This window comes from Chelonia mydas, chromosome 27 (genome assembly GCF_015237465.2).
Source record: "Chelonia mydas isolate rCheMyd1 chromosome 27, rCheMyd1.pri.v2, whole genome shotgun sequence".
In the NCBI taxonomy this organism is placed as follows: Eukaryota; Metazoa; Chordata; order Testudines; family Cheloniidae; genus Chelonia; species Chelonia mydas.
In genome coordinates, this window is record NC_057860.1 from 13,102,635 (window position 1) to 13,130,426 (window position 27,792).

A 27,792-nucleotide genomic window follows, 5' to 3' on the forward strand; every position below is an offset into this window, starting at 1 on the left:
AACATGGCGTCTTCAACCTGTCCAAAGCGTTGAGCGTCCCGTCGCGCTAAAACCGGATGAGGGGGGCGTGTTCTCTGCCCATGCGCAGAGGGTTCCCCGGCCGCCATTTTGTTTGGCCGCCGCGGCTGGGGGCCGGGGAGGTTCGCTCATTTCCGGGTTGGCGGAGGCAGGAGGCCCCGGCGCGGAGCGAGCGGCGGCGGCTCCGGGTGAGCAGGAGCCCCGGGTGGGCGGGGCCCTGCGCCGCTGGGGGCTGCGACGTGCCAGAGCCCACAAGCGCCTGAGGGGGGGGTGCGGGGTCTGCTGGGGGGGCTGGGCCCGGGGGGTGGGGTCTGTCGGGGGGGCTGGGCCCGGGGCTGGGCCCGGGGGGTGGGGTCTGCCGCGGGGGCTGGGCCGGGGGCTGGGCCCGGGGGCGGCCGGGCCGGGCTGGGGTCTGCGGGAGGGGGGTTCTGGGGTTGGGCCCGGGGGGGTGTGGGGTCTGCCGCGGGGGCTGGGCCCGGGGCTGGGCCCGGGGGCGGCCGGGCCGGGGTCTGCGGGAGGGGGGTTCTGGGGCTGGTGGGGGGCTGGGCCCGGGGGGGGGGGGTGTATGCGGGAGGCTGGGGCCCGCGGGGGGGGTCGTCTGGGGCTGGCGGGGGGCCGCGGGCTGGGGCCTGGGGGCCGAAGATCCGGACGGGGAGCCCTTGCAGCAAACGGGGTGGCTCCGATTCCCTGCAGCCCAGGGGGGTGCCGCCCCCCGCCCCGCACTCCCTGGTTCAGCCCTTCCTGGATGTGTCTTGCCCTTGTGAATTGCCCCGGGCTCGGTGCGGGTCGGGGTGCTCTTGCCAGCTGCTCCAAGGCTCCGTGTTGCTCCCTGCATGAGGAAGGTGGGATTTCCCTTTCCAGGGAGGGGCTCGTTCCTCTCGGCCCGCTGTGTCGGTGCTCCTCTCGCAGGCCCTGGCAGCACCGGCGGTGCGTGGCATCCCTGCCCCTGTGGGACGCTCTTCGTGTCGCTCCCGTCGCACTAGTTGGGAAGGAGGCTGCGGCCTTATCGGCATCGCCAAAGCACCTGCCTCTGCCTGACAAGCTGCTTGTGCTGCCGAATCTTAAATTGCCCCTTTTTCTCTGAGAAGAGACATAGAGTTCTTCCAAATTCCCCCTCCGTCTCCCAGTCATCCCCCACTCCCGAACGTGTGCGCCTGCCAGGGGTCCCCCGGAGCCCTCTCCGACCTGTGGCCACTCTCCCATGAAGGACTTGGACGGTCAGCCAAGGGAGCGTCAGTCTTGGGGCCGAGGATTACCCGTTCTCAGACTCTCTCAAGCATCTTGACCCAGGTGTTTATCCCTGCTCAGGCTGTTACCTGCCCAGCCTTTAGCCTTCTCAAAGCTAGGTTTATGTGCAGATGAGGAAGAGCAGGCAAACAGATTGCCAGCAACATACTTGAGAACTTGGCTTGCGTGTGATGGGTTTGTCTCTGTTGCTGGATTTTAAGGAACGGGCTGCAAGAGAACACCTCAGTTTCATCTGTAGCCTGGGGGAATCTGACAAGCCAATTGCAGCCAGGGAACTCTCCTCCTGGGCCATGTACAGAATTGCCCAACTGGTCAGGTGCATGATGGGGTTTCTTGCTTTCCTCTTAAGCGTCAGCTCTTGGCTGCAGTTAGAGGCAGGGTAACAGCTGGGGAGGACCAATAGTCTGATCTGATCTGGTAAATTGTGCATTGCTATGGTTCTAACTGATCATGTGATAACCTGGCTCCTGCAAGGAAATGCTCAGCATTAATCCTTAATGTATGCTCCCCCAGCTTCCTGCTCTGCGAGCTCAGGGGCTCTGTGCTTCCATTGTAAATCTTTGGGGTTCCCCGTGCAAAGTCCTTGTTTTAACAAACAAACGAGAAGGCAGCTGATAATTGTTTTATCTTTCATGGCTTGAAAGAAACTGGTGTCAGGCCAATGTGCCATGGTATAAGCACTGTCCTTTCCAACACCCTTGCTCTGCAGAATTAATATGGCTTATTCCTGCCCTTTATTATTCCCCTGCTTTTCCAGGCTCAGGTTTCGCCTGCGCAGAGACTGACTCTTAGTCTGTTATAGGCATTTGTCTGTGTGGTATCTTGGTGCCCCCAGATAATCTTCAGGGCTCCAGAACTGGCTGCGTGTTGGGGGCTGTGTATGGGAAGAATATCTCTGCACAGCCGGAGTGTGTGCCAGGTGTCTTGGCATTAGATTTTCTCTTGTCACTGCATTCTGTTGGCTTGCTCATCTACTGTCACCTGATTGATGGGCGCTCTCTCTCTCTCACTCGGCTATTCAGCCCCAGCACAAGACTGTACAGGGAATGTCTTGTACTGGAAGAGCCAGGGAAACTGCATGTCAGGTTTTGAGGGGCTTTGGCCAAATCTCATGTGGGAACTGGGTCTGGAATGGCAGGTCAGGTGTGAGAGGCAGCAGCAGAGCTGGGGGTGGGTAGCCCGGGATTGAATTAGGGAGGGATTCTCAGCCATCAGCAAGCAGTGTGTTACAGGCAGTGTGGCCTGATGGCTAAAGCACTAGACTGGGATTCAGGAGACCTGGGTTCTACTGCTGATGTTAGAACAGTACTACCGTTCTACTGCTTCTTCTGGGTGACTGGGAAAGTCACTGCCCCTCTTTGTGCCTGTTTCCTCATCTAGCAAATGAGGTGGTAATACTCATCCGCTTTGTAAAGCGCTTGTGATCTGCTGATGGCAAGTGCTGGATAAGAGCTAGGTTATTACTGGTGCTCTGGGGCCTGTAGTGAGTATTTTCCAAACCGCAGCTTGAGCTAGCTTCCAAGCTGATGCATCTGGAGTGAGTATCTCACACAAATCCATTTGCTGTTAATAAGCTATGAATAATCCATCTCCGATTCAGTAGCTCTGAGGACCAAATTCATTTAGAGAGAGACAATGGCCCCCTTTGCAGCTGTTCAGGAGCCTTGGCAAGCAGTTATTTTAATGCCACCCGACGGGATGTTGTGGAAGCAGATGTGAATTGCATGTAGTGATCAGCGGATAAATGAATGCACCGCTCCTGGCACCTTGAGAGCACTTCACAGGCTTTACCAACAGTTCCTTGCAGCCAGCTGGTATCGGCATGGAAGTCGTTCTTTGCTGAAATGCAGGTGTTGTACATGGAGGGAGGCAAAGAGACACCTTCAGGCCAAGGACGAAGTGCAGCTTAAGCGCGCTAGGACGGGGATGTTACAGCTTCTTCCGTGGGGTTGTGCAGGTGTCCTAGAATTGGGCTGTGCCGAGCACAGACGCATCACATGGGGGAGTCATTTAAAGGAACCACTGCAGAGAGCATATTTCATGTACTGCGTGCGGGTGGAAATGTTTGGAAAGATGCCGTGAACCCCAGTGGCTTTGTCTGAGGCCCCTCGTTTAGCTGTCAGCAGCCTTGGATTCTGCTCTGCCTGCTGCTGATCTCTTTGGTGTGGCCCGTGGTGGCCCTGCTAGAGAACGCCAGAGACGCTTGGTGAAGCTGATTCTCCTTCATGGTAGTGCCTTGACTGCTGCTGAAGGAGCCGATGCAGTTTCAGGCAAGGCGTGAATTTGTCCGGCATCATGCAGGAGAGCTGATTTGAATGTGCTCTCTGAGGCAGACCCACCTGCCAAGAACGTCTCCTGCGGTGCTGGGCTGATGCAGGCGTTAGTGTTTTAGTGCCAGGGCTTGTTGCGGTTGTCACACTCCTGGGTAGTTTGGCACACCGCTAGGCCTCTCGGCTCGCTCATGGAGAGTTTATCGGAAACGTCGTCAGTTAGGTTCTCGCTGCAAATTGTTGAATGACGTTGCAAGATTCTGCCCAGTTACTGCTGTGTGTGGAGTAGCTGGGATACGCCAGATGTGTTCAGCTCTCTCGCTGTATTGCTTCGCTGCTTAGGGCTCCGAAGGGGCCCAGCCCCCCCTGCGTGACAGTGAGCTGTGCATTGGGCCAGAAACTGCCCAGACCGGTCGCTTCCTGAACAAATACAAAGTGTCGCATCCAGCAACTTCGCATACGCTCGACGTGAGCTGCACCACACAGCTGGGGGGAGAGCAGGCTGTCCATCGGATCTGCACATAAATCGCCCCCTCTCTCCAGACATTATTTCTTTGCAGCTGGGCCGTTGCTCTTCAGAGCCAGACAGGCTGGCTTGATTTACTATCTTCCCCTTTCACTGGGTCCGTTTGACTGGTGTTCATAACTTAGTGCTAAATCAAAGCCTTACTTTATGTTGTCGGCCATCAAGTCATGGCAATGTGTGAATTTCTGAAGCTGCTCAGAAGCGCGCTGTCTCTGTGGCTCTGGCCCCAGGGCATTAGCGCCAGCAATGAGAGTCACTGCTCGAGAGTTCCACTCCGTTATTGCATTTTCTGTTCTGATTGGATTGGCTCTTCATGCATTATCTTTGAAGTGAGGCGTGACAGTCACCTGCATGCCAATGGAGAGGTGAGGGCGCTCGCTCCAGAGCGGGGCTCTCGCCGCCGGGCTCTCTTCGCTTTCAAGCAATTCTGTCAGGGCGTTTCGTCCTCAAGTCTGTCTGACCTACTTACTTCTCGCTCTTTCAGAGGGCAAGACAGAGCCATTCTTCAAAATAAAAGTAGGGTTTTCACTGCGAAACAGACGTTGCCTGGGGGAAAATGGTCCCTAATTAGACATCCCACGAAAGCAAACTGTCTTCTTTCATCTCCTGGCTTCCCAGTAGCACTTACTGAATCAGTTCCCTCTCTGTGCTTCTGGGGCACAGTAACAGCACTTAGTACTGGAGCGTTTCACAAAGGTGAGTCCATTTTGCGGCCCCCATTTTGCAGAAGGGAAAACTGAGGCTCTTAGTGGCTGTGACTTGCCATGGGTCATACACTCAGTGGTGGAATTGGGGTTGTGATTTGGAGACACTCTGGATGCATGGTCAGGATGAATGAGATGCTGCCATTGCCCCTGACAAGCAGTCTTGTCTTCTCACCTCCCATTAGGTTCTCCAGAGCCCACCTCCTGGTTCTCCAGAGCCCGTCCTTGGACACCAGAGCAGCAGCTCCCTTGGAAGTGCTGGCAGCTCTGGGAGGCTATTACTTGTCTCCGTGCATGAGGCAGAACAGGACAGAATCTTTCTTGCTGGCGATGCGTGGCCAGAATGGACCCAGGGTGACTTCCGGGTCCCACTAGAAGTGCTACAATGGCACCACCGCAGCGCTGTAGTGTAGTCAGACAGCAGTGGGAGGGGCTTTTCCGTCCCTGTAATAAATCCAGATGTTGTAGCTAGGTTGAGGGAGGAATTCGTCCATCGACCTCGTGGTGTCTACTCGCGAGTGTAGGTCGGCTTAATGACACCATATGGGGGGGTGACATTTTTCACAGCCCTGAGCGATGTAGTTAAGCCAACCTCACTCTGTAGTGTAGGCCACCCCGAGGATGACTCTGCCAAGGTTGAAATTTTCTTTTTTAAAAATAAACCTGTTAAAATTTGAATTTAGTACGGACTATTTATTATAATATGCTATAGATACTATACATTGATTATAATCTCTCAAAACATTTCCCTACAAAATAAACATGGTGTTGTCCGTAATTCCAGTTACCACCCTAGCGCGGCTTGATACAAATCAGGAACAAAAAGTGAATTAGCTGGTAAGTAAGCAATGTATCATTCACCACTTTGTAACATTTTACAAATTCTCAGGTATAAGCTAGATAATTGCTTAAATAAATGAGGCTAGCTACAGCGGCTCCTCCTAGGCGGCCAAGCAATGGAGCAGATTTCGTGTAAAGGCTCTATTTAGTTGTAAATCAACATGTTTAACTGGTTAGATCAATCAATTAGAATGTGCTTTTGTTCAGTTATTTTCTAAAGTCCCAGTGGAAACCTCAGGTTAAATCAGCCAGTGAACTGGAGGCTTTGCATTGAGTGATTAAATCAGTCCACCGGGCTGGGTACTGAGCTCTAGTCTGCAGGTGTGTCAGTTTCACCCCCGTGTTGACACAAGACCTTTCTTACACTTACCCAACCCTTGCAAAACACACACGCCCCTGCAACTGGAGCTGTTGTGGTGAAGGCCCTAACCCCTGCTCCTTCAGTTCCTGTTGATTTCAGTGGGACCCTTGCCTGAGTAAGGACTCCAAGATTGTCTTAATCTAGTGGTCCCGGGTTATGCACAATGGCCTATGGCTAAGACATGGCATTAATAAAATGATTTGGGGATCCACACGGACTGTCCACCGCGGCTCGCAGGCAGACGCTTCCATTTGGCGTCTTTCCCAGAGTGCACAGACAGTGGGGGGGATATGAGAATGCCTTGCAGGCTGGACTGCAGAGAGGGCGATGTTGTAGACTTGCGATTGGCAGTAGAATTGCATATTTGTGCCATAAAGCAGCCACATGGCTCTTCCGGCGTAACACTGGGCCCACATATAATGCTCGTGTGTCTTCGGAACTGTGTACAAACACTGAGCGATCGTATAAATGGCCCAATATCACTCGCAAGCACTGACTAGATGGGCATTGGGCTCGTAAACTTGCTCGTGAACTGCGGAGCTGGTTAGAAGCAGCAGCGTTTTTAGCCACTTAAGTTTAAAAAAACATACAGCAAACTGTGTCCTGACTGCATCTCTTCTCTCTGTGAGGTCATCCTGGCTTTGGCTCAGCTCGGGGTAACCGGACTCTCCTGGTGGAATTCCGTTAAACGGTTCCCGCATTGTTACAGCAAGGATTGGCCATCTGTGGTAGCTACACAAAATAATTTGCACTGCATGCCTGTTCCTTGCCCTGCATAGTCTGGATTATAAATTGGTCCATCTCTGCTTGGCCTGTGCCTAGGAAAACCCTGCGAATACTTGGCTATGTCCCTGGGCCCAGGAGCCTGCTTTCGCTAGATCGCATGGAAGGACGAGAGACCGATCTCTCCCCACACTGAAAGAGAAGAATGCAAGGGACTGTTGTGGCCAGTGCTGCCTCCCAAGGCAGTGCTGAGATCCCAGCCTGTGAAAGAATCCCTCCTAGAAAGTGGAGGAGGCAGGCAAACCAGTACGTCCAGTCCCTTGTGGCCTACAGGGGAAAAAACAAAGGATAGCAAAAGGAACAAGTTAAAGGCCAAAGACTTCCCTGGAACAAGAAGGGCTGAGAAGGTATCTTTGAGGAGTGCTCCACAGACAGCTGGTCCGTTAATAAGTCAGGATGGGTGGGAATGACTCAAACTGCGAAGAACATAGAACTCATGGGAATAAAGAAGAGCAGTCTGGACAGCCCTGAGCCTGAATGTCTGCACTGTAACTTCATAGCCCTGCAGCCCGAGTCAGTTGAGATGGAGCAGCCCTGGTGTTTTATTACAGTGTGGACACACTCAGAGAGGGAGTCAGGAGAAGACACAGGCTGGGACTGGCCATCGTGGGGCCAAGGAAGTGGCCACCGGTTAGGGCGCAAGAGGCAAAGTTCCCTGCAGCACCGCGTCCAGGCATGAGGGGGTGCCCTAGAGATGAAGATGCGCTCTTACAGACCCTTAGCACCTTTTGAAAATGCTGTCAGCCTAGCCAGTAACGTCTCCTCCGTTTCTGCATTGCTCAGTGCTGAGTCTAATTTCATTGGACATTCTCCTTGCCTAGTAGATTCTGTTGTTGCACCTAAATTCTGCTCTGAGACCGTTCTCCTGTCCTATATGAGATGAACTAAACAATAGCCCTTCTTTCTTTTCAGTTGTGAGAGTTTAATTTACTTGGAACATACAAGCAGCTATTTGAGCTCTTAGTGGATGGGGATGTTGGATTACTGGCCGTTGCTAAAGAAATGTCATTTTTATTTGAATTATAAGCTACTAACGTCAATCAAACAAAGGCACTGGGGTCCTTTTTCCTCTTGCAGCATGTTTGGTTGGAGGCGTGGGTGGTGCAGTTGAATGCATCCCCCTTTCCCCTCCCCAAATGCCTTTATGGGGTCACATTCTAAAGCCTCAGAAAGCCCTCGATTCAGTCTCTATTTACTGTTGTCAGTGAAATGATCAGTAGAGGATTTTTTAAAATAAAATGTTGATAAGAAAAGTCCTCTTGTTAGTTTTTGTCACATGCGTCCCCATCCCTCTCTGCACCTCATGGGTTGTTCTGTGGCGGGAGGGGGAGGGAAACCCCTAAGCTTTTATGGGAGGGGTGTTTCCTCCTTGCCAGATCACTGTTTCCTTTGCTTCAGTTTGATGTGATGACAGGATTCCTTGATCCTGTTGACACTCTTCCTTTGCCAAATGAAGAAAGTTAAGATTTCTGGAAAGCTGTTAATGCACGGCCCAACTTGGCAGCCCTCCAATGGAGCAAAGCTCCCACTGAGTTGCAAAGCGGGGTCTTGCTCCATTGAGGACCCTGGAATTTGGCCCTGAGGCATCTGAAATTTTTGTTCAAGGTTTGTTAAAAATGCACTCTCAGTGCCCGTGGGTTGTTAATAATTCATGATGAGCGTCTGAGTCCTGCAAACTGAAGCAGGTATGTCTGTCTGCACTCAGAAATGGGCCGTGTGTCTGAGAAGCTCTGAATTGAGATGGCAGCTTGCTCTCTTAAAACATTTATGGTACATTTTTAAAAGCCTGACTGACCCTCAATTCTGAGATATTTTGCAGAGTAAATTAGTTATGTAACAACCTCTGTGCTCTTCAGAAACAGAGACTCAGGAATGTCGCACTTCAGGGTTGGGTCTGGGATACTGAGTCCAGGATCTGGAATACTTTCGGGAGGCTGAAGAAGGAAATTATGGAAGTGCTCTAATCTTGTGAATAAAAGCTACTATAGCTACATCCGGCAATCAGTCCGGCATCATAAGTATTGTAAATTCCACTCCAATCTGCAGTTCAAAGCCACTGCCCTCTGTGAGGATGAAATGTTTTCTTCATCTTGGTTTGCAAATGCAAACTAGCTGTAGAAGCATTGTAACTATGAAATATGAATCTGGCACGGTACCCAAATCCCTTTGAAAGGTGAGGAAATGTGCTCCTGACCTGTGAAAGGCACTGCTGCATCTCCAGTGAAAAGTCCTGACTGGATCAATACTGAATGCTTTAGAAAACAAGTTATTTCCCTTTACAGCACATCTGGATTTCACAAATGTCTAGAAAGTTTAGGCTACTTCCAGCATGGGTTTAATCTGTGTGGATTTTCGAAGGCTAAGCACAGTTGGTCACTACAATCCAATGAGCTTCTGAGCATGAAGTTTGGCTTAGTTATTCTTTAAAAGGGTGCGGGAAAGGACTTGTTCTTACGCTCAATAGAAGTGCTTGCAAATAGACCACTTCTGATCTGGGTTTATTGGGCAGATGAACTAGTGTATAAGTTTTCCAGTGGGTGGGACACAAGCTGAGTTCTGAATGTCTACTATAAAGGATCTCTGTCAAAGGAGGCCTGGTTGCCTTGCCATCCAAAAACCACTTGCCTCCTTCTGAGCTCTTCAACTGAAGAAACTGGGAAGAAGATGCTTCCTTTATTTTTATGTATAAAAGACCCACTAAATGGCAAATGTCTTTTCCTCTGGTTTACCCAAAGAGCCTGGCTGTGTTCTGTGCTTTAGTCTATTACAGTCCCTTTTGCATGCTGCCCTGCTCTGGGTCTTTCAAATTGCTTCCACCACAAACCAGAGGCTAAACCGCCGGAGCGTATAAAACCCTTGAACATTAAGATCTGATTCCAGGTAAAAATCCTGGTTAATAAAGGACAAAGCAAATGAAATGCTGGGCATCGGCTGTCTTAACTGCATTGTGTCAAAGGGGCGCGTTTCCCATAAGGTGCAGACTCAATGGGAAGGGCCTGTAAGCGTTGCTGTGAGAGACTCTATCAGCTGTGTTGACTGTCTTCATGAACCTAACAAAAGATGTGGTGTGTTTTGTTTTTGTTTTTGTTTTGTTGTTTTAAGATTCCAAGATCTAGATTACTTCAGCCTTCCTTTGGAGTTTCCTTCTGGTTTCTCTCGGTATAAAGTAACGCGCTCCAATAGGAGCTGTTTTTTGAGCTCAGTTGAATTCATTGCTCTTAATTTTTAAACCTGACCTTTGCTGAGGGGTTTGTAGCCGTGTTTAGTTGCAGGATATACGAGAGACCTTTCCCAGATCTGAGGAAGAGTGCCGTGTCGCTCGAAAGCTTCTCTCTTCCACCAACAGAAGCTGGTCCAATAAAAGATATTCCCTCGCCCACCTTGCCAAGTGGTTCATCCGTAATGTGCATTGGGCCACACGTTAAAATGAAGTGACCTGGTCATTAGAAATCTAGCTCCCTTTTCTCTCTGAGCTGCTTTAGCTTAGACTCTTTCTGCTTTTTTTCTTCTAGGGCAGAACCTTTATCTGAATGCCTGTTTCAGTAGACTGGGACTTCAGCTCAATGTAAAGCATTCAGAGATTAAAGTGCATCCATGAGTACTGTGAGAATCTTTCCCCAGCCAGCCCCACAGTCACTCAGTTTAATTCTGCGGGATTTTCCCCTCTGTTCCACTGAACGATTGCACGTCAAACTGATGAAAGTTGAGTAATGATCTCCGAGGTACAGTGAGGTCCCAGGGGTCTGAAGTAGGATGTGGAAGCAGGCGTGCCCTGATTCTATCCTGGACTTTGCCAGTGACTTGCTTTGTGACCGTAAACGAATCACGTACTCAGTGTCTGTGGAATGGTGGTTGCAGCTCTTGGTCTAGGGTGCCTATCACAGTCGTCCGCGTATTACTTCCGCAGCATCTGAGCACGGCTGGTACTCGCACGGTTGGGCAGGATTGGTGTATGTAATGTTCAGGATCTATGGGAAGTGCTGTTGTGTAAGTACAGGGCTAGATAGCAACACCTTCCTTTGCATGGACTGCGGTGGGGATTCTATCAGGCCTGATCATGCTCGTAGCAAGCTGCTGAACTTTGGTTTCCGCTCAGTGGAGATAACTCCTCTAATCATCTGAATGTTCCTACAGGCCATGCATCGAGAGGATGGGAGCTGTTCTTCATGGCTTTGATATTTTTAAAGAGGAAGTTGGGTGCTAGGCATGGCTTTCAAATACCTCAGACTGAATCATAAATCTTTACCCCATGCGCATTTCCCAGCTGTTAGTGTAAGCTAATTACCCCAAGCTATTTTCATCTTCTCCGCCGAGCTATGAAATCACAGTATTGGCCTTGTGACATCACAGTCGCTTCTGTGGCAACAGGCGGTGCGAACATCAGCACGAAAGCATGAGTTCATCGCAGGAAGGAGTGGGAGCACACGTGATGCTACTCAGGGAGCGAGCTCCTATTCAGACACACCGAAGGCAGCGCAGACAAACCCCAGCAAAGTATGTGACGTTATTCCTCTTACCGAGAAATTTGTTCTCTTTCAGATCTGTTCTTGTGTGCGAGTTCCTATCTGAGTGGATTTGATGTCTTACTCCAATTCACTTGCCTTCTCGATTGTTGTGAGGACAAGGTGGGTAAGGTAGTGTCTTATTGGACCAACTTCTGTTAGTGAAAGAGACAAGCTTTTGAGCTTACGCAGAGCTCTTCTTCAGGTCTGGGATTAGAGTCTGGAAAGTGCTGAGACGAGTAATAGCTGTAGATGAGGTCTAGATTTTATTTAAAAGCAGGATCTCATCCCGAACAGAATTCCACAGCGGTGTCAAAATGAAGAGCTGTTGTCTGAAAGGGCTCTTGGGTAGCTGGATTGCAGCGCTCACTTGGTGTGCTGTGTTCGAACAGGGAGTCTCGTTATTTAAAGAGATGTTTCTATTTGAATTTTTTTCATAGTAATGTTTCAAGTGCCACTTAGTATCACTGTAAACAAAAGACTTGGAGACAAATATTTTTCTTCGGTTTATTTATGTATTTAACAGCAGTTTGTGTAGGGCCGGTTTCACTCTTTCCCGCTGTCTGCATGGCTCTTTCACCCACCAGCAAGAGAGGGACATTTTTAAAGAAGGGGTTGTAAAACCACAAATATTGGCATGTGGGCTCTAGGGCAGGGAAAGTCCTTTATATTATTTTGAACTCTGGTTTTTTAAATTGACTCTTTCAGTCTGCTGGTGTCCCTTTAAACAAGGCAATACATGTAAATGATGAGACTAGAACCTCCCTAATTTGCTCTGATCGTGGAAGGGGTACTGTGGGATTCTGTGAATTAGCATGAAAGGAAATGAACACAGCTTAAAAAAAAGCTGCTTTGATAACCTAAAATGTACATGATTTATTTAGACAATATGGGTTGCCTCACTAGTAAATTGTTCTATAGTTTATCTTGTAGGAATAATGAAGTCTTATTACAAGCCCCCATTGCAGCCTCTGTTGCTCACTTCCCACCTCTCAAAGGTTGGCCAGGGTTTATTTTCTGCATTATGAAGTGTGTGGACTGGCACCATCTTGCTATGTCATGTAACTGCCTGTTAAACTCCTTGGTTCGCTTATGATGGGATCTGGGCAAGGGATCTGGAGCACATGTAACTCCTGCTTTGACAAGTGAGTCCTGGCGTTCGTCACATTCCAATCCCATTAGCCGCTACTGTTTGAGAGTTTTAATTTTGTAATTTCATGTTGTCAGACTAATGGCTCTGACAGGTATCGGTGTCTTGCAGTCACCTGGTGATTCACCATCTTGTGCCTTTATCTACTTCCTCCACGGAAATGTTTCATTTGTGACAGTGGATGGTTTGTACAGGCTGTTCAATACCCAGGTTATTCAAAGGCCTAACAGCAGCTGGTGGTGGTTGTGCTAGGTAAGCTAGAACTCAGATACATTATTAGGAGATTTCTATATGAACAGTTCAGACAGTGAAATACGCTCCCATTGGGCACGTTGGAGTCACTGTTAGAAATAACCTAGACGCTGGGCCAGATTTTCAGGTACTCAGCTGGCCCTTTGCATTGGCGCCTGTGTGGGATCTGAACCTTTTTGAAAATCTGGCCGTTAATGCCTCCTTCTCAGGGATGGTTCAGGAAGAAGAGATTCTCCCCTGCTGTGACCCAGGGGTGCAGGCTCCAGGTCTCTTCCATCTCAAATGGTTCTTGATGATGATTTACACGATAAAAGATGTAGATACATTTACGGCTTGTGGCTCCCGCCTGGGAATTCTGCAGCGTTAGCTCTTGATTTCCCCTGTTGAGCTGTAGATGTCATGGGCCCGTTAAATCCTGGCGTAAGCAGCCTCCTGCTGTGGCAGAAGTGGTGTGGATTGATGGAGTGTAGGATCAAGGTAGCTGGTTTGTTCCTTTCTCAAGTGAGATGATTGGGTTAAAAATAAATTGATTTCTGGATGCTTTTCAGCTCTTGCCAGCCATGCTTCCTGGGCAAGTGCTGAGCCTTCCTTGCTAGGGACCTAAAAGCGGGTCCAGATACAGGGTCTGGGGGATACCCTGGGTTCCTACAGATAGTAGCTGCCCCCAGGCTGCTCTTCCAGGTGTGATTGAACTAGTTGCCTCTCAAGGAATCTCGCACCTTAAGCTGGCCAGGAGGTGGCGCTCGAAGCTCACAGGTATTGCTCTCCTGAAGCCAAGCCCTTGGAGAAGTCTCTGTACGGACGTGTGTGTGGTGCTGTATCCTAAAGCTCTGTGCTCAGCGTCCGCCTGTGATTTGCTCCCAGGATCCGTGTCGTTGGGGACTCTCAGAAAGACGGGGCTGCTGAAGTGGGGTGTTCCAGACAGTGTGGCCCGCTCGTGCCAGTTGCCGTTCCTTGCCCTGGCACTTGCACGGTTGTGTTGCTGAAACGGCCTGCGGGTCCCTGACTGGTTCTGTCTGAATTACAGGTATATGAGGGACCAAACGCTCCGCGGACGCTAAGCAGACTGAGCCAGCCAGGAGTGGGAAAGGATGCCAATACCTCCTCCCCCTCCACCGCCTCCTGGCCCCCCTCCACCGCCAACCTTTAATCAGGTACGGCCCCGCTCGCCCCCTCTCTCTGGGGCTAGTGGCTACTCTGCCCTGCCACTTCCCTTCTCCTGGGGTGGCTCATGTACATGGGGTGCTTTCTTCACAGCTGCATTTTCTCTGGCTGGATACCCTGATGCATTGCTGGAGCTGTTGGCGGCAGCTTGAATGGGACTCCAGAGACTGTGTGTAACTGTGGATAAGTCACCTGACTCCTGCCCTCAGTTTCCCTGGCTGTGTGGTGGGGATCAGTGAATGCCCATGTGACACGGACGATGCTAAGTGCTGGAGACGTGTTGGTTGATTAGGTGATGCTGTGAGATTGTGCCCTGTGTGCATGATTCTGATCTGGCGCTGTGTGGTTACTGCCTGCTGCTGCATCCCCTCAGGGCTCAGCTGGGCAGCCTGACCAGCCCTGTGGACGATCACTAGCAGAAGTTCTGGTGTGAGACAGGGCCCTCCTCAGCAGCGAGAGCTAGGCGTTTTGGGCAGGGGGGAAGTGGAGCTGGTCAGAAGCAGGGGATGAGACGAGGGAACAGGGGCAGTGAAGTCGCTGGTGGACTAACGGTTGCCATCACCTGTCAGTTGGGAGTGGCGCTTCCTCCACCAAAGCCAATTCGAGGCGCGCTAGGGGAGGGCTGAGATCCTGTGATGTGGGGCTGCTGCCCCCTTCCCTCCCAAATGGCCCCAGAGGGAGAGCAAAGAATCTCAGGTGTGGTTCTTATGCCCCTTTGACCCAGCGGAGATGGGGACACTTATGTCTGGGGTAAGGGGGCGAGGACTGTAGCGACGCTCCTCTTGGGCATAGGAGGAACCTGCCCGGTACTACTTGAGAACTCTGCGTGTGCCTTGGTTTGGGTCTGGCGCGATGCTCCGTCTGGAAGGGAGGGATTGAAGCAGAGCTGCCTCGTGATGGGAAGGGACAGTGCAGTGGTGCCAGGGGCTGCAGTCAGGGTTGGAAGGGAGGGATTGAAGCAGAGCCGCCTCGTGGTGGAAAGGGACAGTGCAGTGGTGCCAGGGGCTGCAGTCAGGGTTGGAATGGGGGGAAAGGGGCTGGAAGGGAGGGATTGAAGCAGAGCTGCCTCGTGGTGGAAAGGGACAGTGCAGTGGTGCCAGGGGCTGCAGTCAGGGTTGGAATGGGGGGATTGGGGTTGGTTTGTAATGAGACTTCCAGCCAGCCCATCTGTACCAGCAGGGCTGGGAACGTGCCTGGCACTGACTTGTTTCTCTCTGTAATGTCCCTCTTGTCTCTAGGCAAACACCGAGCTCCCGAAGCTGAGCCGAGATGAGCAGCGAGGTAGAGGAGCCCTGCTCCAAGATATCTGCAAAGGGCCCAGACTGAAAAAGGTGACGCAGGTCAATGACCGGAGCGCTCCAGTCCTGGAGAGTGAGTATCCTAGGCATTTGCGTCCAAACCACTGTGCGGTGCCTCTTGGCCCCAAAGCCTCCTGTCCACCTCTAGCTGCAATTCCAGCCCCTCCCGTAGGTGTTCCTCCGAATTGCTGCCGTTGCTGGGAAGGGCATTTGTTGTGAAACTGCGGCAGCCCCATGGCTGCTCCGTACTGGCCGAGTTGGTTTCTCCCCACACCTTCCCTTAAAAACTTTTGAGGCCCCATACTCCTAGGCGTACAGTCCTCGTTCTGTGAACACGCACTCATTCCTGAGCCAAGGCCTGGGGGAATGTTGGTGCTCCAGCTGCAGACGTGAGAGGCACCGTTCAGTTAGTGGTCCTGGAGCGACAGCGAGTGGGGGTGAACAGAGCTGCTAATGCCCCGCATACACGCCCGCTGCTGCGTAATCTGAGGCAAGCTGCGCCTGGAGCTGGGATGCTTCAAATCAAAGCCGTGAGAAGGAAAGGGGACCCTTGGGAGGGAGGCTGTGTTAGGGGCTGAGTTTGGACCCCTCTTGTTTCAGAGCCCAAGGGAGGAGGCGGTGGCGGCTCCAGCTCAGCAGCGCTCCAGCCCAAAGGGGGCCTCTTCCAAGGGGGCGTCCCTAAGCTCAGACCCGTAGGAGCGAAGGACAACTCAGGTACCCAGTAAATCGCTCGCTGCCATTGCTTACGGGTCACCAGTGTCGAGCAGGGGGTCTGAAATGCTGCTGGGGTGTGGGGCGCATCACAGCACGTTGCAATGCACCAGTCCCTCCGTGGCCCCCCGCCCTCGCTAGGCTCTGGCGCCTGATCTGGTCTCAGAAGGGCTGGGGGTTCTCACTGCATGAAACCAGGGTTACCAGGCTGGCCCAGACGGGGGAATGGTCTGAACACAGGCCTATGAGCCAGGCGATAATCCCAGTTTTTACAGCCATCCTGTCTGGGACTTTGGGTAAGCCAGTGCATCCCTCTGTGCCTCAGTTTCCCCCATCTGTCCCATTAAGGATAGTTTATTTCCAGGGGTGGGATGAGGCTTGTCTTGTCTCATGCTTTGGGAATGGCCCTAGGTGCACCAAGTGTTAACAGAAGAATGTTACTTTGCCTTTCTTCTGTGCATAACCTTGGCCTTCAGAACCTGCGAGGGTTAATTAGTGCTGCCTGGGAGGGGAGCTGTCAGCTCCCTCTGGAGATCCCTGTGCTTGCCATTCCCCCGTCCTGGCACTCTGCTGAGCCGAGCGCTCTGGCTCCGCCGAATTGTGTGCCGGGCGCTGGCTCCAGTGTGTCCCTTCAGACCAAGCTGGGACCATCGATCTCCCTCAACTCAAGCCCTAGGCCGGGCTGGGACCCTTTTCCTCCCTTGGCAAGTAACCCAGCTTTCTATCCGTCACAGACAGCTCCTCTGGCAAGCAGTCGCTTCAGGTTCCTGGCTCCAGATCAGCAGCCCCGAGGCCCCCGGTGCTTGTGACCAACAGCCGACCTCATGATGACTCCGACAACAACCGGGCTTCCCCTCCCGAGCTTCCCCGGATGCAGAGACCCTCCTTGCCTGATCTTTCCCGGCCCAACAGTGCCAGCAGTACCGGCATGAAACACAGCTCGTCTGCCCCTCCGCCCCCGCCTCCGGGCCGCCGAGCCAACGCACCCCCTGCACCTCCTCCGATGCATGGCAGCAAAGCGCCTTCCTACAACCGGGAGAAGCCGTTACCACCAACTCCAGGACAGCGGCTCACCGCAGGCCGGGATGGCCCCCCAGCACCGCCCCCCATCAAGCCCCCCCCATCCCCAGTGAATGTCCGAACGGGGTCAAGTTCTCAGAACCAGTCTCTAGCTCCCCCTCCGCCCCCCTATCGGCAGCCCCCCGGCGTTCACAATGGCCCTTCCAGCCCTATCAACGAGCTGGCCCCGGAGCTGCCCCAGAGACACAACTCTTTGCATAGGAAAACCCCAGGCTCCGTGAGGGGCATGGCCCCTCCTCCACCCTCTTCGGCCTCCCCGTCGCTCCAGAGCAATCGACCCCCTCCGCCGGCCCGAGACCCTCCAAGCAGGGGAGCAGGTAAGAGCCCCTCCAGCGTGCCCTGCTCAGCAGCCCCGGAGCTAGTGTGGCTGTCAGGCAGCCACGCGAGACGCGGCTGCTGGCTCCTGATGGTTTGCAGCGGTGTAGCCGCGTGGCTCCCCAGGTGTGAGGAGAGACAAGGGGGCGGGGTGGAATCCCCAGCGCCTGCTGCGGGTAAGGGGTGTTTGTTTGTCAGGCTCACCGATGTGTGTGTCTGATCCCTGAGGGGGGTTCAGCCTCCTCCTGGAACTTGTCCCTTGCATTAGAGCCCTCGTTTGCAGGAGCTTCCTGGGAGAAAGTCAGAGCTTCAGGGTCTGAAGTCAGTCTTTCCGAGCATGACTTAAGGCAACGTTTTCTCTTCAAGCTCTTTGCGTTTTCTCCTGGGTGCCCTCAGCTCCCCCTCGCACGTGGCTCCGTGGCCGTGCTAGCATCCGCCTGTGGTCAGCCCCTGGAGTCGGGAAAGCACAGCACTCGTATTTTATCGGGCTCTTCGAATGCACCGTCCCGGGCTGTGCCACAAGGCTGCAGTTCTGCCTCGGTTAGTCGCCAGCTCCGGCCCCTTGTGGCCCTGCTGGAGTCCCTCAGTTCAGTCACTGCTACAGAGCTGGTGCATTATTCTGTCTAATTAACCTAATTAGGAACATGAGCTGAAAATGTCTCGTTGGGGCACTAAACAGTAGAAAGGCTCTAGTAGGTACTTGCCGAGCCCTGATCCTGGTGTGCTCTAGCCTGGCATCTCTGCCTGACCTGGAGTCTCGGCGGGCATGAGGGGGTAGAGTGGGCCCTTGAAAATACTGGCTTTAAAAATGTCCAGAGCCTGACAGGTGAGCTGTGTGCTGGGATTTTGCAATGGTAACGACCAGTCTTGTTGAACATGGGCTCCCCGGCCGGCCGGAGGAGGGTTAGGTCTGGCGTTCTGTCCCCCGCTGGGCTGCCCACTGGAGAACTGGGCAGTACCCTCCGAGCGGTGGAACAACCCTCAGTGCCCCGTTGCTGGAGGATGCCTCACTGGAGAGTGCTGGGGGAGGCACAGTCCTGCCCAGGCTGCGCAGATGGACACGATGATCCAAGAGTCTCCCTGGCCCTTGTTTGCTGGAAGCTGGGAGTGGGCGACGGGCTGGATCGCTCGATGGCTGTGTTGTTCTGTTCATTCGCTCTGGGGCACCTGGTGTTGGCGGCTGGGCCATCGGTCTGACCGTTCCTATGTCCTTATCTGTGCTGATCAGGGTTTCTGTTGCAGCCCCCCCACCCCCGCCCCCGCTGATGCGGAATGGTGGTCGTGACGCTCCCCCGCCCCCGCCCCCCTACAGAATGCATGGGTCATCGGAGCCTCCGAGTCGAGGGAAACCTCCGCCCCCACCTACCAGGACACCGGCTGGGCCGCCCCCTCCACCTCCACCAGTGCGAAATGGGCACAGAGATTCCATCGCCACCATGAGATCTTTCTTGGGTGAGTAGATGATGTTAGACCCCAGACAGAACCTGCCTCGGCCTGCTTGGGCAATGCAGTCCAGGTTCCAAACAGCCCTCTACAGACGCTGCGTGGGGAGGTGCATGGAAAACTGCTGTTCTTGTTGGTCCTACGTAAACAAGGTATGAGCCACTCCCTGCTGACGCTGCAGCAGTTCAGGAATCTTCATGGGTGGGCGCACGACTTTCCGGCAGCTCGAGCGTTCCTGGGTCTGTCTCCAGTACAGTGCCTCTGCTGTGGCTGGCTCTTGGGAGGAGAGCACAGTGCTCCCTCCCTCCCTGCCCTTAACAGCCAGATGCTTTCTTCTGAAGGGTGTTATTGCAGGGCTGACTCTGCCCTCCCCCGCTTCCGGGGTGGAACCCCTCTATTCCTGTCTTCCTTCAGTTCAGAGAGGAATTCTGTTCCCCCCAGGGCATTCATTGCCTCGTGTCTCTCTAGCCCCTAGCAGCCTGGCTTCTGATACCATGTCGTGGTAGAATTCTAGCTCCTTTGGAGACAAGGGAGGATAAAATGGATGAATTTCAGGGTCTTTTGAAGGCTTTAGGGGTGGCGGGAAGCCCTGTGTTCCCTGGCTGTGGTGTCTATGCTGGCTACAGGGGTGGGAAACCTTCAGGAATCCCCACTCCTGCAGAGCACTGGGCTTAACTATTGAATGAAAACCTGCCGGCCTTGGGCAGTGCCAGGCATGAGACATGCTGGGGTGGGCAAACTCCCTGTGCGTTGCTCTGGTACCGGATTTGGTGGAGGCTGAAGTGATCAGGTTCTGGCTTTGCCCCCTGGCTTGGAGTCACGGGCCCCACTCAGAAAATCTAACCATCATCGACTGGAACTTGAGCCTCGTGAACCATTTGGCTCCTGTCTGAATCAGGTCCAGGCCCACTAGGAACAGAGGGTGGGGGGGAGCATGTTCCAGTTAACAGGTACTGGGGCCCAACTATTCGACGAGGCTGAGGCCTGATTTCCACTCAGGCAGCACTCCCTAATGCTTGCAGAGTGGCTTTGCAGCTAGCGCAGTGAATGGAGGGCCCCCGTCAATGGGATCGTGTCTCTAACTGCGTGATTAACACCCGCTGATCGTGTTCCAGGTGGAAATTCAGCCCTGTGTCTGGAGCCATTCTCCTTTGTCAGCCAGCGGCTGGCAGCATGGCACAGAGAGAAATGGGAACTTACAAGGGGAGGGAAAAATTCTCCTCTGGTTCATTTGTACTGACTTGCTTAGCCAGACACTGTTTGACTCCGCTCCCCCTGTGACACCCAGAGCATGACCAGGGTGGGTATCTCCACCCCAGCTGCTCAGACGCGCACAGCCAGATCTCCAACATGCCCAGCAGCTCTCGCGAGTGGGGAGAGATTCTCCGTGCTCCCCCCCAGCAGTAGAGCGCTTCTGCGTCACTGGCTCCGATTGGGAGCTCCGAGAACTCGGAGTGCAAGTTGACCTTTTCTGTTTCCTCTCTTAAGTTGTCTTAGTTAGTTCACCCTTTTCCCTTCTTCCCAGATGACTTTGAGTCCAAATATTCCTTTCATCCAGTCGAAGACTTTCCAGCTCCAGAGGAGTATAAACACTTCCAGAGAACTTATCCCAGCAAAACGAACCGAGGTAGGTGACGGACCTAGCCAACGCGTCTCGCCGCTAAAACATCTGCGCCTGGTTGGTGGAGGACTCCCCAGCGCCTGTCCCGCTAAGCCACCTGGGTGGCACCTACCGCTTCAGAGCGGGAGGGCAAAAGCCACTGCTGAGCACTGCTGTCCACCGGCTGTCTGTGCAGCGAGCAGTGGGCTTTTGCCTTTCTATCAGCCCGTTGTCTTCCCTTGCTAGGCTTCTCCAAGCCCGCGCGATGGGTCTTTGCCCCTGTTCACACATGAGTTCTAACCCCAAAGGTGCCTTGATTAAGCTCATGGCCTGTGGCAATATTGTGCCTTCTAATAGCACCCCCCAGAGACCTGCCTCCGTCAGTGCAGAGCTTCCAGGGCTCTGGCCTCCCCACCTGAGCTCCCTGGGAGCCTGCTGCTGACAGGCACTGGCTGGAGATGCAGTCCTGATTTCCTTCCCCCCTCCCGCCCCGCTCCTGCAAAACCCCAGGCCTCACACTGGGCTCCTCCATGGCTCGTTCGGGGGCGGTGGCTCTTTGCATCCCCTGGGTGGGTGGAAGCTGGAGCCCCAGGGGGCAGTGCTGGAAGCTGGGATGATAACGAGCCCGTGCACCAGTGACGGCTGGGTCTGCGGTTGCTGGACAGGGATCCCAGGTTTCGGGAATTCCCTCGGGGAAGTAGCCCATGAGTGCACAGACTCGGCAGCCGTTGGCCAGGCTGGCGTCCGAGGACCGATACTTGACACGGCAGCTGGTGAGGAGACCTTTGAACTGAGTGACTTGGCCAGGAAACTCCTGTGCTTCCCGCTGCAGCCTAACTAACCCGGCTTCCTTGCCTTGCAGCAACACGGGGGGCCCCGCCGCTGCCTCCCATCCCCAGGTGAAGTCCAGCTGCACTGCCTGGTTGCTCCTTGGCGAGGAGACAGACCTCCTCTCCTTTCCTTGAATGGACTTTCCCCCCTGCCCCTACGAACCTGCATGAGAAGCTCCCAGTGTCTTGTTTTGTTTTTCCAATGGTGCAAGGAACAAACAAACCCGGATGAATCCCCTCTCACCTCCATCTATGCATTCATACCTGGACTTACCTGGGTGAGTCCCTTCCTCCACTTTATAGCTGCAGATCCACGGGCTGCGCCGGAAAGAGGCTTCCTGCGCCACTTTGCAGATCTGTGCAAAAAGACTCTCCTGGTCCACAAAGTTAATATAACGTAGGGTGAACTCCAAGCAAGAAAGCCCGTGTGTGATGGCTTTGGGGCCAGAAACCAGCGTGGTGTGGCCAGTACCCCCCGGTGCTCCATGCTAGGCCAGGGGCATGTGGGGTGGGGGGTCGGATTTGGAGAAGGGAGGGCAGGAAAGGGCCCGGGGGGGAGGGGGGTGTCCGATTTGGAGACGGGAGTGTAGGAAAAGGGATGGGTTTTTGAAAAGCGAAATGTCTAGAACACTATTGGCTGTGAACACTATATACTGCTCAGTTCAGCTAAAGCAACAGGGTGCAGGAAGAGTTTAAACTAACATGGTTATTTACCCAGGCACAGCAACTGCCATTTCCCCCATGGATACAGCGAAGGGGACCCTACTGTCCCAAAGGAACACGGGCACACTGGGCGGAGCAAATGCGAGCTCAGGGCACGCTATCCCAGCCGTTCCAGAGGGACTGACCCCTGGCTGGAACATGCAGGCTGTTTGTGGGCCGTGTTCTGTCTGGGGATGCTGTCCGTGGCTGCGTGGCCCTTCCTCAGAGCGCATTGTTGTAACAAATAGGGCACTGCTAGATTTCCCCTCCTCCCCCCGGAAGAGAATTTGACAAGGCTAATCATTCCTGGTTTTTTAACCTGGTAACAGCAGCTGCAAGCGTCTCCAGCTTGCCCCCTGGTTACGAGACAGATGGTAGCTAGCGGCCTATGGTCTGGGAGCTTGCTGTATTGGGAGCGGTCAGTTTAATCAGACCGATGGGTTCCTGCGAAATGCTGTCTCTGCTCCCGATGGGTGGCACGGCCCTTCGTGCCCTGCTGGGTACTCTGATTTTAATGCTAAATGACCAAATTTATCATTTTAACAGGAAGACTATCATCGTTGTAATGTTAATAAGCAAAAAAAGGGAAACCCTGCTAAATAGGTTTTAATCTGTGGGGGGGAGATCAGGGTCCTCGTGTTCTGACTGTGGGTTGCCTGGCTAGAGAGAGTGTTTTCACGCTATTTCTAATGGGGGGGATTGCCTCGTTTGGCCAAACTAGCTAATGACTGTTCAGATTCCATGGTTTCTAACAATAATCCAGTACCTAGCTGTTGTTTTGCCTTATACACTACTTCTGTCCTCCTGTTGGTACCAGATTGATGATTATTCTGTATATTTACTCTCTAACCAGGAGGGGTTACATTAATCATAGTTACTGATCTATTTTGTATGTTGTAAAAAGCTTGTAATATAGGATTAAGGTGGGCTTGTTGCAAGTATACTAAAATCCTCACCTTTAAACTGCTCTTTTTCTATGATGATGGAAATGTATCCTTTTTATGTTAGAACTAGGCAGCACTCATGTTGAGGACCACTGCCCGGTTACAGGAAATTTTGGGTTTGTTTTTTGTTTTTCTGGAGGAAAAATATCTGCCCAGCTTAGCTGGTTGGAAGAGAAGTTAATGCACTGTGCATTTTTGTTTAAATAAATTTTAAAAAAGGAAAAAAAGTATTTCCCTGTAATGTTCGCTTCCTGTGAGTCTTGTTTTGGAAGCAGAGGGGGTTCTTTTTAAAGGAAAAAATAAAAACCAATAAGCTTGAAATTGCATTTAAATAAAAATAATAAAGATGCACCTCTGTTCAAATCGCAACTTTTGGGCCAAAGCACTTTGCTATTAGGTGTTTCGAATGTTGTCTTGTATATGTTTTGTGGTACTTCCATTGCTCGTCGGAGACCTGTTAGCGTTTCCTTCATCACCCTGCTGTGGTGTCTGTACGCCTTGGTCATTTATCGGTCGGTGGGGAAACGCAGGCGGAACCAGCTTTGTAGCAACGCGGGGAGTATCCAAGATGGTTCGGCCAAACTGGTCTGTGACTCATCAAAGGATGCTGCTAATGGTAGATCACAGGGAGCCCTTAAAGGAGGCATAGACTTGTTCGGGTGGGGAAGAGGGGCAGAAGGAAGAAAAGGAAGATACCACTATATGGCAATGTGATGCTTCAACTAGCCTGACGTAACTGTGCTTAACGTCAGCTTTGCTTAACGTAACATGGGGTTTGCTTGATTTTTTTTTTTTTTTCCTGACTGCTTGAAATGGGGCCCTTGAGCCTGGGCTTTTTGTAGTAATAGACACTGCACCAACGAGGAGGTGTGTCCACCCCCCAAGAGGCGAGCAATCAGTTTGGGTGCTCCAGCTAGCAAGGCTCTGCTGTGCCCTCTTTGGGATCATAGGGATCGGCTGGAAACAAAGTTCCTAACAGTCCTGTTTTTCGTAGTCTTGCATTGCACCTGGAGCAGCTCTGAAGGGCTGCAGAAGGGAGAGGCTCAGTGGGTCTTCAGCAAAAGACCAGTCAATGGATGTAAAGAAAACGAAAAACGTTCTCCATTCATGCTTACGGTGCCTTACCTGTGTCCAAAGCATTTCGGACTCCTCTCCTTGTGCTTCGTGGACTGAAACAATTCAGCGTGCATATTCCCACCACTGTGATTTGTTTTTCCTTTCACCTGTTTGGTCCTATTTTAAATCCCAAGTTCGTCTTGACTGCAGCGCCACTGGGAGGAAGGGTTCCAGTTTCCTGAGTCTCTCCCACTGCAGCCGCTCCTCAGCTTGGAAGAGCTCAAGTATTCGACGGCCCGTTGTATAAATGGACCAGATCTGACCTGTGTGTGGAGTCCGCATGATTTTTATAATTTATTGTATGATGATTTTTTTTGTTACATTTTGCTGCAAGACTGTAGCCATCTCTAAAGGTTTGACTTCTCCCTTGGAGGGATGAGTACTGTAGCTCAGATTCTGGTCTAATTTTGTACGTTTCTTCCTGACTCTGCTACATGCAATTCTTTAAACCTCACTATTAAAATAATAATCCCAATGTTCTGTCGTGCTTCAGATTCTTCCCCTGAGGCCCCAAGGAGCTGCTGGCCAGGTTGGTGAATCCCCTGCTCTCCCATCTCCCAGCGGAAACAACAGCTGGATGGAGGAATCACTTGTGGCAGGTCATTTCACCTGCCTGGGTTTTCACAGTCCACATCTGTAAAATGGGGTGACTCAGACCTGCCTTTCTTGAAGCGCTCTGAGCTGTTTCCTTGTAGCTTGCTAGCTAAGTGCCAAGTATTGTGTCCTGTTCTGTGCGGCTTCTCAGCTAGTGTCAGGCTGCCAAATCAGAGGTCGCAGCTGCCTGGACTGAGAGGCCCTGGATGGGATTTTTCTCAGAGGTGCAGAGTGCCCCCAACCCCATGGATTTCAGTGGGACATGCAGCAGCTCAGCCCTTCTGAAATGGGAGGTGTCTACAGACATTTGAAAAAGGGTGGCTTTAGAGCTCCGTGGCTCGGTTTCCCCATTTCTCTACTGGGGGATTTTTCCCTATCTCAGTGTTCTGGGCCTGTGAAGTGCACTGAGATTCTCAGATGGGAAGGAACGAGGGAAAATCCCAAGGCTTCAGCAGCCCTGCAGTTTGCAGTCAAGCTATCTCCAAGGCAGAGGATGCCAAGAGCATGCTGTGTATCCAATGGAACAGGCAGCTGACCTGCAACTTGCTACTGGCTTGGCTGGAAGGTCTTATTAGCAAACGTTGCCCCTGCCTGTTTTTGTAACATGACAGCGATTCAGATGGGCTGCTTGCCCTGGCCAGACCTTCACCTGAGTTACCTACATCAGTCTGGGAGCTTCTCTGCAGAGTCCAGAGGTGGCAGGGCTGAGTGGACGCAACAATGGCATTGAAGCTAGAGTCAAGTCCCGTCCCCCCCTCCCTTTCTGAAAATTCTGCTTTGGAAACTTCTCAGAGCTGGGCGCTACCCGAGGACTCCCGGCTTGCAGGGCAGCAGACTCTGGCCTAGTGGCTGAATGAGTAAGAACCCCACTTCCTCTGAGTAGAGGAATTCTGACCCAGTGCGTGCCCTGAACCCAGCTCTGTCGCAGCTCCCGGAGCTTGTCATTCTAAATTCTCCTCAAACTAGGGCTTCCATGAAGTCTGCGCGTGGCTGCTTCACCATAATTAAGGTAAATGTTCTGTGGAACGCTAATGATTAGTGCAGATGAGCACAGAGCCAGCTGGCACCGTCACTGCCTGCCCAGTTTGCAGTACTGCCTTCAGATTTTAAAAATCCGCTACTTTCTGATCCCCATAACTCCACTGCTTGTGGCCGGCTGCAGCAGGTTTGATTCTCCAGTAGTAGGTGCTCGGAGCTGGCTGCCATTTTTCTCACGTGGTTGAGAAGCTGTGCTGTGTAAGCGGTATGGTACTGCCTTTTGATCCCGGAGACCTAGGGTCTAGTCTCAGCTCTGTGACCTGGGCAAGTCCCTCTGTGCCTCTCCCGCCGCATCTGTTTAGATTATAAACCCTGGCTGGGCAGGAGCTGTCTCATGCATTGTGTTTGTAAGGTACCTAGTACACTGGGGCTCTGTTCTCTGAACCTCACTACTATAGTTCCTAAGAGGAAGATGTAATGTGTGCTCTTATCAGTTCTCTTTATTTTCTGGCCTGTGGGGAGAAGAGAAGTGGAGGTGAGCCAAAGACAAAACTTGGTTAATATTAACTCTTATCTCTGGGCACCTTGTCCCAGTTTGCATTTAGCAGGCTTCTTTAATAATACACCTAGGGCTGCTGACACCCTGCCCATCAGCCTTGGAGAGAGACTTAGATTTTTTTAAAAGGGTAGGTTTAAGCATGCTTACAAAAAATACCTGAGTGGGTTTTTTTTTTTTAGTGGTAACGGCCCTCCAGCAGTAGTCCAGGTAGCAGTGGTATAAACTTCCAGCCTAGCTCCTCAGCCACAGAGAAGAGGCTTCAGGCACTGGCTTCTCTGCTGACGTTATGCCTGCTGAGGTAAGCTGTGGATATTTGATCACCATAACTATCATGCCATAGCAGTCGGGGCTGGATCTGCACCACCCGTGGAGTTTCCTTAAGCAGCCTTCTGCCTCCCTGTCCTGTTACTAATTAATGAGTGATATAGTTAATTGTAGGGACTGTCCTTTTTCCTCAGCAGTGAGTGCAAATGTTTTCTCACTTTGTTGGGGCTAGGCGCTCGTGCCTTTGCTTTTAGTTGAAGGAGGTGGATGTGTGTGTATTGCTAAGGGTATGGTCTGGCTCTGGTCGCTGAAGAAGAAGAGAGCAATACCATTTCCAGTGGCGGTTGGATGGTCAGATCTTCCAAAGCTTGAGACCTGCCTGTGCCTTCCTAGCCTGCTAACTCACCTGCCGGAATTGATCCAGGAGTTACAGATACCACCCTTCTACCAGGCTGGGGCTAACCTGCTGTGTTCCTTGGCGGGGCTCACCAAGGGCCGAGCCCTGCTGCAGGAAGTAATCCTGCTCCTGGGTGGCTGTTAGAGTGGTGATTCATCTCACACTGGGAAAATAGGCAGCGGGTCTTCATGCAACGCACAGTCAACCCGTGGAACTCCTTGCCGGAGGATATGGAGAAGGCCAAGACCATAACAGGGTTCAAAAAAGAACTAGATAAGTTCATGGAGGATAGGTCCATCAATGGCTATTAGCCAGGATGGGCAGGAATAGTGGCCCTAGCCTCTGTGTGCCAGAAGCTGGGAGTGGGCGATGGGATGGATCACGGGATGATAACCTGTCTGTTGGTTCCCTCTGGGGCCCCTGGCATTGGCCCCTGGCAGCAGAGAGGACACTGGGCGAGATGGGCCTTTGCTCTGACCCCGGCGGGCCCTTCCTATGTTCCAAAAACCCTCCGCCCCAGGTGCTCTGACGAGTCTCCCTGTGGCTCAGCCCCCACTTGCTCCCCAAACCCAGGGCTCCCTGCGGCCCAGCCCCGAGCAAGACCTGCCAGGCCGGGGCCGGCTCCTGCTGCTCCCAGGCCTGCATTTTCCCTCTCTGGCCCCCAGCGTCCAGCCCCGGGCGTTTGCAAACCCCCCCCCGCACCCCGGGACTCGCCCCCCCCCACGTGCCTGGGAGGGGGGGGACAGGGAGCGTCCGCCTCCCCCCGCAACAGCAGGGGCCCCTGGAGCTGCTGGCCCGAGGCCGTGGCTGAGTCCGCTCCTGCCTGGCGCCGCTCCGGGCCCGGCCGTCCCTGGGGGCCCCCGCTCCAGGGCGTATCGCAGCCTCCAGCTCCCGTCCCGCGCGGGCTGTCCGTCAGTCCCAGCACGTGTCTTTCCAAGGGGACTCCATCTCCCGGCATGCACTACGCCCCGTGAGCGCGCGATGCGGCCCCAGCTCTGCCGCATGGGCTGCTGGGAGCCGTAGTCCTCTGAGGGGGGCCTCGGTTTCCGGGAGGGACGGGGGAGGGGTCGCGGCGGCTCCCTGGGCGCTGATTGGCTGCCGGGCGGCTCGGGCCGTGGCTTGGCTTGGCGCGGAGGCGCGTGA

The 27,792-nt window shown here is 52.9% G+C and overlaps 1 protein-coding gene across 3 annotated transcripts; it reads left to right on the top strand.

The window, feature by feature from the left end:
* Positions 1-47: 47 nt before the first annotated feature.
* Positions 48-23,110, top strand: WIPF2 (WAS/WASL interacting protein family member 2). 3 transcript variants are annotated; one of them, XM_037886893.2, is made up of 9 exons: positions 80-206; positions 11,290-11,375; positions 13,682-13,808; positions 15,057-15,189; positions 15,717-15,830; positions 16,562-17,224; positions 18,465-18,674; positions 20,191-20,292; positions 21,128-23,110. In XM_037886893.2, exons 3-9 carry the CDS (start codon positions 13,746-13,748, stop codon positions 21,166-21,168), a joined length of 1,326 nt encoding a protein of 441 aa, XP_037742821.1. In that variant the 5' UTR covers positions 80-206; positions 11,290-11,375; positions 13,682-13,745; the 3' UTR covers positions 21,169-23,110. The 3 variants fall into 3 exon arrangements, with proteins under 3 accessions (XP_037742822.1, XP_037742821.1, XP_037742824.1); XM_037886894.2 differs by lacking the exon at positions 11,290-11,375 and having other exon boundaries at positions 48-206; XM_037886896.2 differs by lacking the exon at positions 11,290-11,375 and having other exon boundaries at positions 95-223.
* The last annotated feature ends 4,682 nt before the right edge of the window (positions 23,111-27,792 follow it).